Source organism: Thermobia domestica, chromosome 10, assembly GCF_964235325.1.
Source record: "Thermobia domestica chromosome 10, izTheDome1.hap1.1, whole genome shotgun sequence".
Lineage (NCBI taxonomy): Eukaryota > Metazoa > Arthropoda > Insecta > Zygentoma > Lepismatidae > Thermobia > Thermobia domestica.
The window spans coordinates 214,559,986-214,572,813 of NC_137463.1; the positions used below are offsets into that span (position 1 = coordinate 214,559,986).

A 12,828-nucleotide genomic window follows, 5' to 3' on the forward strand; every position below is an offset into this window, starting at 1 on the left:
GACATAGCATATTGTAGCATTGTTAATTAAATGTTTATTATTATTATTATTATTATTATTATTATTATTATTATTATTATTATTATTATTATTATTATTATTATTATTATTATTATTATTATTATTATTATTATTATTATTATTATTTGTAACCATAAACATGTTTTAGTGCTTGATAAGTTTCCTTTTCAGTCCATTTTCTATGCATTTCAGAACTATAAGCACTTTTTGTGTATATAATGAACATTTATCACCATAAAGCAAAATTTATATGTTCTTTACATCCACTCCTTTGCAAAGAGCTATTTACCACACTTACATACACTGCCTTTGGAACATTAACAACAAATACATACTATACTACAACAAAAGTGTACCAACACACAAACACGACCTTCACAAAGAAAATAGGTAAACAAGTATTAATTTTGGAAGAATCAAAAATTATCTGGAAGTTCCGCATAATTGGCACAATAATGTTTTAAAGTAATTGTTATTACAATTATTGCTATATAAAAATTGTTCAATCAGATAATATAACAGTAAATTTCCATTAAATTAACCGTCTTCGGTCCCATACATAATATTTTCCCATGTGTAATATATAATCTCCCCGACACAAGCGTATGTGTTTAACTATGTTACAATCATTTACTTTCCAATTGCCATATTGACCTTATTTGTATAGTATATCATCCAGTTGTATAAATGTTCAGTGTTGTCCCTTGTGTTAGAGAAGAAACATCTCATCTAGTTCCTTTCCATATGGTAAGGTGCCAAGAACAGCCGACACGTTGCCACGTTGGATAGCAATCCCTTGAATTAGGGAAGATCTTGAAAGAACATCTCCAGTAACGATAGAAATGCGTCTGCCTACTTCTCTAATAAATTCAAGGCTTGCAGATCCCCAAGCACAACTAGTCTTGATGGCAATTGGAGCAAAAATAAATTTATCAAGGAGGCTGTTAGATTTCCTTTTTATTTTCTACATCTCTACGACTAGCAACAGCTCCAGCATTCAAAACAGCTAAAGGGAGACTTGAATGGGCAAAGGTATCTGAACACTTAAAGTCCGATCGTAGTGATTTGCCTCTCAACTAAGGAACTAATGTCATACCATCTGAACGACAACATCCTGCGGGTTCATGTATGGAAGGAATTCCAGCTGTGGTAAGGGTTTGTAAAATGATATCATTCACAGAGGAGTGTCTAACGTTTCTACCCATGCTCTTCATTCGTGAAAGGAGATGAAGGCCACGTTGATTAACTTGATCCCCGCAAGCTGGACAGCGATGTGGCTCACAAATAGCTGAACCTAATCTTAAGACGACAGCGATTCAAAATGTTTCATTAATCATATGAAGACCTAATGGTGGGGAAGGTATTGCATTCAACCATGCCCCAGAGGATGGGGATGAGGCAGCAAGAATTCTGGCTTCATCCTCTGGAACAATATCTGACTGTAAGAGAAGTTCATGAAAATGCGCTGCAATTGGTGTATACCAAGATGCCTGAGAACCTCTTTTGTTAATTTCTGGAAGATCTGTATCTGTTAAACTTTTCCACTTGGTAGAGCCTTCTTTAACTGTGCGATCAGAATCTAGGTGGTAACCTTGTGGAAGAAGAGCCTCGACTAAACGAAGAGATCCGTGGTAGGACGCTAAAAATGATGGAATTGCCATATCCACGGATTGTCGAATACCAAGACCCCCTAATCTCATAGGTAAGGATGCTTGAATCCAAGATTCGTCGCTTAAGGAACAGTTTAAAATTGACTCCAGACCCATTTTAAGGACAAGAACATATTTCACCAGTAGTGGAGTCTCATTCCAAGATGGAAAGCATCATTAGAAGTATTTTAAACGAGGGATCGACAAAGAGGCACGTAGAAGAAAGAAAGCTGCATGGACAGAAATCGAGGCGAGTCGAGACAAAAAATATTCTAACTTCGATATTTTGCTTAACAGGACATTGGTAAATGCTTCCTTTTTGAGAGCGGCGCCTAGATGACAAGCATCCTGGTTAGTTAGGAGACGTATTCCTGGGGCAGCTACGTCAAATTTTTAAATAAAGGTCGAACTTGGCTTCATCTGACCCAAGAAATCCAACTTCACACTTTGAAAAATTCAAACGTAGGCCAAGTGCAGATGCCTTCTCATTTATTTGTGCTAGAGTTGAAAGAACTACTAATCAGGTTAATCAGCGATAGTCCCATCATCCAAATACCAGATGTTTAATTCAGTGTTGTTTGATTTCTCTAAAAAATGAATGCTTATAGCAAAAAGTGCTGAGCCCAGAGTATCGTCTAGTCGTACTCCTCTCTGGGATGAAATAGTGTCTTGACCTAAGAATAGATCACTGGGTTGAGCGTAACATTGATAAAAATATGGATAGATTGAAGGAAATTCATTGAATACTGTAGTCAGCATGGAGTACCGAAGAAGCTCGTTAAATGTGTTGCGAAAATTCAGCTTTAAGATAGCCTTAGGAGTATTGTGAATGGAGGAAAAATAAACCCGGGTTGCATGTACAGCTACTTCGGCTCCGTTGGGAATGCAAACACAAGTTGATTGGAAGAAAACAATTCTTAAAATGCTCTCTGTTCTGAAGCATATAATTTTTGCTGATATTCTGCGCAAGATATTACCAACGGCGATAGGTCTAATTCCAGCACATTTCTTTTTAAGAGCAGCAAGTTTGGTACCGAAAAACAATGGCCGGACTTTCAAGGGAATTTCTCCTGAAATAATTAAATTGAACACTTCGGATAATGATTTTACGAACTTTTCCTTCGATTCAAATACTTGACAGGATAGGAGATCTTTGAGAATCGAAGGGCGAAGACCATCGAGACCTGCCGCGCTACCAGATGGAAAGGAATTAATAGCTGTCTTAACTCCATTAATGGGTTATGGTAATCAGGTCCAGATGTTTGGATCATCAGGAAGATTCAGTAAAGTAAATTCACCAGGGTGGGCTAGATTCTTCTCCAATAGCGTCTCAAACACAGAAATGTCGGGGGCTGCAACAGTCTCACGTGACGTAAGTAGACGAACTGCTCCACAGATGTCACAATCTGCAAGTTTGTTTTCTACACTCTTAAGATATTTCCTGATCTTTGTTGGATGCCAGGTTAAGGCGTCAATACCTACATCACACCAAAGACGAACTCTTTGTTTTAACCAGGAGGAAAGATTTTTTACATTTTCTGATTTTTTGGGAGCAGTTAGTGTAACTAATGGAAATAGAAACAAGTTGGTCTAATCTCTTTCGTCATTTGAAATAGTTACTTGAAGTAAAAGTTCATCAGCAACTGCAGCTCGAGCATCTCGAGCATCTGAGGGACACGCCTTAATGTATGTGTTGGGGACCTTAACGATATTAATATTTTGCCCAAGTTAAATAAAGTCAAAACCTGTCTGCCTTTATTGCGGTTAGAGATGTTAGTTCTTGTAGTTTTATAATCAGGACTAGCCTTTGGCTAACTGGGGCTCAGCTCCCAGACCCCCCCCTGCGGTCTCGCATTTCTTATCTATTGGCCTTTGCATCAACAGTGAATTTCGTGAACTTGCTCTTCATATTTCCTGAATCTGCCCATTTGGGACACTGTCTTTGCTCGGCCTACGGCCTCACACCCCTTGAACCCACAATTCTATCGTTGTTTTTCCTATTTCAACTATCTAAATGATAATATTTTGTATCCCAAGAAAACGCCCATTTAAATAGCATAGGAATTTCTTCATCCCCCTTTAGACCCCCCAAAAATAAAAAAAAAATCACTTTTGGCAATTTTACTGTCGGTTAGTCCTGGAAGGCAACAACTGTCGGAAGTGCCTAAATATTTTGGGGGTAGGGTAGAAGCTGTCTCATATAGATAACATGGGAAAGATTTTTCAGTTCCCCACAAAACCACCCTACGGTTGGAAATTTTTATTTCTGATGACTCACTTAGGTAACGCTAACGAACACGTACAAGCATATTGAATTTCAAGTTTTTATTGCAATTCTAAGTACCTAAAACATGAGATTATAGGTCCAAGAAAGGCCCATTTAAATAACGTGGGGAAATTCTTCATCCCCTCTTTAGAGCCCAGAAAAGTTAAAAATATTAACTTTTGGCAATTCTCCTGTGGGTTTGTCAAGAAAAGCTACAATCGTATCAAATTTAATCATTGTAGCCCTACAGGAAGTGCTCAATTTATGTTCGCTCATGTAGTTTTATATGTAGTTAAGATAGCTTTTATTATAGATATGACAACAATCTTCGTCTCCATTGATAACCTGATGCTTTTTACCTATGTGTATAGATAATCCTCTATAATACGAATAACGTTTTCCACAGTGAGGACATGGTAACACATTCGTAGATACAGTAGTAGTAGATAAACGACCATTACTAGTCCTGCTAATGTTGGCAACTGAATCAATCTTAGGGGTATTAGATTCACCTGATTCGGTTAATTCAACCGATGAAACACTTGAACCGTCACTTGATGATTCCATTAGTTCATTTTGTATTTTATATTCAATTAAGATATGTATTAGTTAGAAAGTTGATTTTAAATTTTAAGTAACAATGAACGATGGCATCTTTCCCGTTATTCATATCAACCGAAATACCGAAATCGATGCCTGTGTGAAGTTGGCCCCCCAAAAGTCTGGGCTACACGAGAACTTTATTGGGCCAGAAAGTACTTCATTTGGGCTGTTTGGGCTAGCAACTTTTAGCGTTTGGGCTACTCTGAAAACAAAGCTAAAGCCTCACAAAGTTTGAGGGGCCAACTTCACGTTAGCCCCCAAGTGTTTGGGCCAGACGAGGTTTTTATTGGGCTGGGTAGTACTTCGTTTGGGCTGATTGGGTCAGCAACTTTTAGCGTTTGGGCTATTATAGTTTCCGAAATATGGGCTATTAAACTTTTTGAAAAGTGATTTTCTTGCTTCTTTTGTCAGGGTCAACTTCACTAATATGATATTTCTGACAAATACGTTTACTAGAATTGGCGGTACTTTGTGTCGACTAGCAGTTTAGGAAGTTTCAAGGTTTGGGCTGTTCTTGAAACAATTAGAGCTTCACAAAGTTTGAGGGGCAACTTCACATTAGCCACCAAGTGATTGGGCCAGACGAGATTTTTATTTGGCTGGATAGTATTTCGTTTGGGCTGATTGGGTCAGCAACTTTTAGCGTTTGGGCTATTATAGTTTCCGAAATATGGGCTATTAAACTCTTTGAAAAGCTATTTTCCTGCTTCTTTTGTCGGGGCCAAGTTCACTAATATGACATTTCTGACAAATACGTTTAATAGAATTGGCAATACTTTGTGTCGACTAGCAGTGTAGCAAAGTTTAAGATTTGGGGTTAGTTGAAATAGTTGGACCTTCACGAAGTTTGGGGGGCCAAGTTCAAGCCCTTCCAAGTGACTGGACCTGACGGAAATTATATTGGGCTGGATAGTATTTCGTTTGGGGTGATTGGGTCAGCAAGTTTTAGTGTGTTGGGCTATTAAGATTTGGTCTGTATTTGAAAGAGGGTTAGACCTTCAGATATTTTGCTGCCGGAAATAGTAGGTTTTAATCTAATAGGTAGGATTTTTTCTTATCTTATAAACTGTTTGGACTATACATCGGTGGAGCGCCAAATGGTGAAGAAAGATGTAATGTTCCACACATTATGCAAGAGGTTTTGACACAGAATTTCGTCATTATTAATTTCTACGATAGTACTAAATTTATATTTGGCAGAGGTTGGAAGTGGTCACCCAAAACCATTAAAATGATTCCGTGCAATTTCGCACTGTGCAGTTTCACATAGTGCTCATTATCGAACAATTTCGCACCGTCTTCCTTATCGGATTAATCATTCTGCAGGTGTGGTGCATTCTCACATGGTCCACCTGTGTGATTAATCCTGAAACCGCTTTCACTAGAAAAAAACATAGGGTGAGGAAGGAAAGAACAAATGTCAACTAAGTAAGAACAGAAACTGAGCAAACATAAGTTAAAATAAATACGAACAAATGAATTAATATTACCTCAATTGAGCCGATGGCTTGAGCAGGCTGGGTTGAAATGAGTCCATCGGCTCGGTTTGACTCGGCTCAACTGAGCCCATGGCTCTAGCCGGCTCGGTTGGATGGGTTGTAAGCTCTGCCAACTTCTCGGTTCGTCTCGACAGTGAATGAGCTGTGACCCGAGCATCTCAAGCCGTTGACAGCCCTAAATCCGGGCCGAGCAGTTTTGAACATGTTTGGTCGATGCCCTATAACTTTTAACGATTTTTGGTTCGAGCCCGAATACGAGGCCTGTCTAAAAAGTATCCGACCTTAATTTTTTCCACGCAAAAGTAGTGATTCTCAGGCGGCGCCACCGTGCACGGTGGAAGGAGGAACCTTAATGCGCATGCTTGAATTTTTTCACCGCGTTCGCGTGTGCCAGTCGTGAGCTGGTGGTCGCGAAGTGAGGTTCTGTTGGTAGTGTTCGTCGGATTTAGTGTTTCTCGCAAGATGACTGAACGAACTGAGCAAAGATACTGCATCAAATTCTGTCAAAGGCTGGGTGATTCTCAAAGCCAAACAATTCGTAAGATTCAGCAGGTGTTTGGAGAAGATGCGATGGGTGTAACACAAATTAAACAATGGTTCAACCGATTCAAAGATGGCCGCACATCAGTCGAGAGTGAGCAACGTAGCGGCAGGCCCCAAACTGCTCGGAATGCAGCTGTTGTTGAGCGGGTGCGAAATTTGATGATGGCAGATCGCCGTTTGACAGTGCGGGAGATTGCAGAAGATGTTGGAGTGAGTAAAGATTTTGCACATGCAATTTTGCGTGAGGATTTGAACATGAAACGAGTGGCTGCTAAATTTGTACCCAAGTTGTTGTCTCAGGAACAAAAAGACACCCGTTTTGACGTTGCACAGGACCTTCTGGACACCACCAACACTGATCCTGGGTATCTGAATTCCGTGATAACTAGAGATGAGTCATGGGTGTACGGGTACGACCCAGAAACAAAACAACAATCGTCTCAATGGAAGCATCCCGATTCTCCAAAGCCGAAGAAAGCGCGGCAGGTGCGAAGCAAAATCAAGGTGTTGCTGACTGTTTTCTTCGATGCCCGTGGAATTGTGCATCACGAGTACGCACCGGAAGGACAAACAGTGACAAAGGAGTACTATCAAGATGTTCTCAGGCGACTCCGTGACGCAGTCCGGCGCAAAAGACCAGACATGTGGACAGCGAAGAACTGGCACGTCCATCATGACAACGCCCCAGCACATTCATCCCAATTGATCCACACGTTCTTAGCCAAACATAGAATTACAACCGTTCGCCAACCTCCCTACTCTCCAGACCTGGCTCCTTGTGACTTCTGGTTGTTTCCAAAATTGAAGACGCCTCTGAAGGGATCCCGTTTTGAGAGTAGAGAAGACATAATGCGGAACACGACGACGGAGCTGAACAACATTCCAAAAGAAGACTTCCAGCGGTGTTTCCGGCAGTGGAAGGATCGGTGGGCTAAGTGTGTGGAAGCACAAGGGGCCTACTTTGAAGGGGATTAGGGTTCCAAATCTGTCAGGTATTCGCAACTATTTTTCTGACCAAAGGTCGGATACTTTTTAGACAGCCCTCGTACTTGGTTCTCCGAAACTCAAACCGAGAAGCTCGTAAACGGTGTCATTGCCTCCTAGACTCGCCTTGGATTTTGGTATTCAGATATAGACCGCCTGTCTTTCCTCTTTATATGCGGTGTTGTTGTTGTTGTTAATAATAATAATAATAATAATAATAATAATAATAATAATAATAATAATAATAATAATAATAATAATAATAATAATAATAAGTTCTAGCAGTAGTAATATAATTGATAATAATTATATTGTCTATGTAGGATACTTGAAGAAAGTACTTAAATTACGCACAGGATTTGGCTCGACTAGAAACTTAACCTGAATTCGGGTCGAGTTGGAGGAAATTATCCGAGCCGAGTTCTTGACTCAAGCTTAAAGATGTCTGTTTCGAGTCGAGTCGAGTTTCAAAAGAACTCGCTCGAACTTGCTCCTACCCATCTCCAAATGCTGAAATAATGAACTATGAATTGTACAAAACGGATTGGCGATGTACACAAGTATGAATGTTCCACCTCAGCGATGTGCTGTTCGCTCGGAAAATTTCAAAACGACAAGGTTGGTCTTCAAACCGCCTTGGAGTATAGAGCTAATGTTTTGTGTTTCACAAATAACAACGTTTTTTTTATGTTTTGCGGCGGGTAAATTGACTGAATTCTCTGATGTGCTGCTTATTTTATTATTTATTTATTTTAATTTGTGATTGTTCTATCTCCTATTTCTAATGATTACAATTTTCTGTTCTTATTACTTATGTTCATTTGCTATTCTTTTTTGTTTTCATCTATTTCAATTTGCGATAATTTTTGTTATTATTTTTCCTATTTAACTAACTAACTAACTAACTCTATGGCCTATGGAACCCGGAGGTTCAATGCCGCGTTCACAAAAGCTCTCCACTGACTTCTATCCTTAGCTAATTGGATCCAGTTTCTACTTTGTATTCCTATCTCTGCGAGATCCATCTTAATATTATCCTCCCATCTGCGCCTAGGTCTTCCTAATGGTCGTTTTCCTATGGGTCTACCATTCAAGACTTTGAAAGCGTTTCTACTTTCTTCCATTCTAGCTACATGACCTGCCCACCTAAGCCTCCTAGACTTGACGACCCTAACAATGTTGGGTAAACCGTATAAACTATGTAGTTCCTCGTTATGAAGTTTCCGCCATTCCCCATTCTCGTTCCTCTTGGGTCCGAATATTCTTCTCAGGATCCTGTTCTCAAATACTTTCAGTCTATGTTCTTCCCTCAGAGTAAGCGACCATGTTTCGCAACCATACAAAACAACAGGCATGATTATCGTTTTATATATTTTAAGCTTCAAATTCCTCGACAGAATTCGCGACGACAAGAGATTTTGAACCGAATAGTAACACGAATTCCCTGCTTTTAGTCGACATTTAATTTCTTCGTGAATATGATTTTCGTCTGTTAATATTGATCCTAAATATTTGAAAGTATCCACTTTATCAAAAGTATTATTTAATATTTTAACGCCTCCACAATTTGCCGTATTACGGTCCCGACGCACTTCCATGTATTTAGTTTTCTCTGCATTTACTTCTAAACCCATGTCCCTGCAAGCGTTTAATAATATCTCTGCATTTATTTCTACTGTTCTCCTATCATCCCCTATTAAATTTACATCATCAGCATATGCCATAACCTGGTGAATGCCGTTCAACTCTAGGCCCTGGTTGCTATCTTTGATTTTCCTTACGGCGTATTCCAGCACAAAGTTAAATAATAATGGCGACAACGCATCTCCTTGTTTCAGGCCATTTTCGACGTGGAAGCTCGTGGACAAAAATTTTCCTACCCGCACTTTACTTTGGGATTCACTTAAACATATCTTAATTAATCTAATTAGCTTTCTCGGTATTCCAAGCTCTGTAAGAACGTTGTATAATGTTTCTCTCCTAACCGAGTCGTAAGCCTTTCTAAAATCAATAAATAGTTGATGTACCGGGGTATTGTATTCCCACTTCTTTTCGAGTATTTGGCGAATGGTAAATATTTGGTCGATAGTTGATCGATTTTGTCTAAATCCGCACTGATAATCTCCAATAATTTCATCTGCGTATGGGGTCAATCTTGCTAACAGAATATTTGAAAGGATTTTATAGGATGTTGACAGAAGAGAAATGCCTCGATAATTATTACAGTCAGTTTTGTCGCCTTTCTTGTGAATTGGAACAATGATTGACTCTTTCCACTCTTGTGGCAATTCTTCCTTGTTCCAGATAAGGAGAATGAGTTTGTGTATCTTGTTCCACAATTTTTCGCCTCCAGCTAAAATTAACTCAGCCGGAATTTCATCTACACCCGGAGATTTGTGTTTCTTTAATTTCTTTATAGCGGCTTCCACTTCTATTCGATTGGGTTCTGGAATATACGGTTCTGCGGTGTGTATCTCCTTTTTTCCACGCATATTAGTTTTTGGCTGCGTGTTCAGCAAATCGTCAAAGAAATCTTTCCATCTGTTTAGGAGGCTATCCGTATCAGTGAGAACTGTTCCGTCAGATTTCTTTAATATATAAGCACGAGGTTGATAGCCTTTCTTAAATTCGCTGATCCCCTTATACATGTCCCGAATATTTTTATTTTTACTATTATCTTCAAGTTCCTTAATTTTAGCTTTCAAAAAATCCCGTTTCTTTGTTCTAAAAGTTTTGGAAGTTTCCCGCCTGATATCTGCAAAATTTTGTGTAGTTATTTCATTCGGATTTTGTAGCCACCGTAATTTTGCCTGTTTTCTCTTCTCTACTAGTTTAATGCATTCTTGGTCGAACCATGGTTTGTTCCTACGTATTTCCGCATGTCCCAATTTTTCTATTGCTGAACTTTTAATGCTATCTCTAATTTCAATCCAAGTATCCTCAACACTAGTGCACTCCGAGTCTTCTAAAAGCGAGAATCTATTCGAAACTTCAATCTGGTATTCCTCTCTTACCTGGCTCTCTTCCTATTTATTTTTCCTATTTATTTTAATTTAATATTGTTTGCTATTATTTTCTCTCGTTCCTTACTATAACTTTGGTTTGCTTATCTTTTCTTCTGCCTTGTTCTTAAGTCATTTTAATTTGCGGTAATTTTGATTATTCTTTTTGTGAAAGTGAAACATTTCCTAAGATCTCCTCCTGTAGTATTAATTGCAATCGTTCATATTTAACTTGTGTTTGCTCTTTTTCTGTTCTTAGTTAGTTAACAGTTGTTCTGTGTCCTCCTCTCCTCCTATAGTGAAAGCGTTTTCAAGATGAATAAAATGACTGACAAGTGGACCGTGTGAAAGTGCACGACACCTGCAGAATGATTAATCCGATAAACAGGACCGTGTGAAATTGCACCGTGAGAAACTGCACGTCACCATTAAAATGTAGATTATGTAATTACGACTCTCATTTATTTACGACTGTACCTGCGGACACCGTGATCGCCTTTGGACGGGGACATCACCCCGGTTGCTCCAGCCTTCTTACGCTCCTGGACCTAGGATGCATATGCAGGACCAAAACCAAGACTAAATGTGTAAGAATACCAAAGACTGCCAAGTCTCCAGCAAAAACTTGACCCACCTGCGTTGATACTTTTATAAATAGGCGAAAAATATAGAAAAGCTTTATCCTTCAAATTCATAATTTTGTATTTCGTTTTCAGCAAGGTGGTGCAGAAGAATTCAAGTACTTCCCTAGAAACATGAAGTGCTCATCGTAATCTTTAAAAATAAAAGAACTTAGAAGAAAAAGATTGCTTTCTTATTGCTTTCCCTATATACAATATAATGTTAATGAATATTCGGTTTTAAAATTACAAAGAATTGTTAATAATAATAATAATAATAATAATAATAATAATAATAATAATAATAATAATATAAAGAAGACTAGTTAGAATAGAAAAAAGAATTCCAAATTGAATTACATGAAGACGAAGAAAACATCGTATATTTGAGTTTATAGTAACTGGTATCTTAATCTATCTCAAATTAATTGGCACAAGTCATTTCCATTAAAAATAACATTCAAAGAACTAATTAGTAAAAGTATTTGTCAGAAATATCGCATTAGTGAAGATGACCCCGACAAAAGAAGCAGGAAAAAAACTTTTCAAAGAGTTTAATAACCAAAATTTCGGAAACTATCATAGCACGAACGCTAAAAGTTGCTGACGCAATCAGCTCAAACGAAGTACTATCCAGCCCAATAAAATTCTCGCCTGGTCCAATCACTTGGGTGCTAATGTGAAGTTGACCCCCCAAAACTTTGTGAAGCTCTAATTCTGTTTCAAAGACAGCCCAAATCTTGAAACTTCCTAAACCGCTAGTCGACACAAAGTACTGCCAATTCTAGTAAACGTATTTGTCAGAAATATCATATTAGTGAAGTTGGCCTCAACAAAAGAAGCAGGAAAATCACTTTCAAAAAGTTTAAAAGCCCATATTTCGGAAACTACAATAGCCCAAACGCTAAAAGTTGCTGACCCAATCAGCCCAAACGAAGTACTACCTAGCCCAATAAAAATCTCGTCTGGCCCAAACTTTAGGAGGACAACTTCATACAGGCGAATTCGATGATCAGTTATTGTTAAAATTTTAAAATTAATGCAATCAAGAATATTATTAAAAGTCTCTCGACTGCGGAATTCAAAGTTCCGTCACTTACATCTTAGAACAAGATCAAAAAGTCACTCACAAAATAAAAAGAGAAATGTAACGTAATTAGATCCTTTCACTTCAGTCAATATCAAGTACGATCATCGTTTTTGTTTGAAACTCTTCAACCACTGATCCAATTTGGAAACTGTTTTCATCAAATTTGTCAGTAGATCATCGTGAACAACTCAGTGTCACTCTAATATCACTAATGGAGGTAACTCCCTTCATTCCAGAAATGTTTTGGAGAGAGACCTTTTAAAAGGCAGACTATAACTCAACAATGATATAATGATTTTTGTAGTTATTTTCCTCTTCTTTGTTATAACTTATGTTTGCTAATTTTTCTTTTCCCTAGCTTCTCTAGTATTAATTGAAGACTTTTGGGGCAAAAACCGTCAAGTTCAGAAAGTGAAAGTGCTTCACAAGGGTTTCTCGACATTCGATTTTCTTCAAACTTCTCATATATATACTAGATCGAAAATAAATCGACACATTTTTGTTTCTTTCGGAAAATAGGTTAAGGGGGCAAAGGGCTCCTTTTCAAAAAA

The 12,828-nt window shown here is 38.3% G+C and overlaps 1 protein-coding gene across 1 annotated transcript in view; it reads left to right on the forward strand.

The window, feature by feature from the left end:
* Window positions 1–1,396: 1,396 nt before the first annotated feature.
* Window positions 1,397–12,828, forward strand: part of LOC145661770 (trypsin I-P1-like) — a 118,080-nt gene continuing 106,648 nt past the window's right edge. The window contains exons 1-2 of the mRNA XM_081727105.1: window positions 1,397–1,462; window positions 2,812–3,082. Of these exons, the coding sequence (XP_081583231.1) occupies window positions 1,397–1,462; window positions 2,812–3,082 (337 nt within the window). The remainder of the gene's footprint in view (window positions 1,463–2,811; window positions 3,083–12,828) is intronic.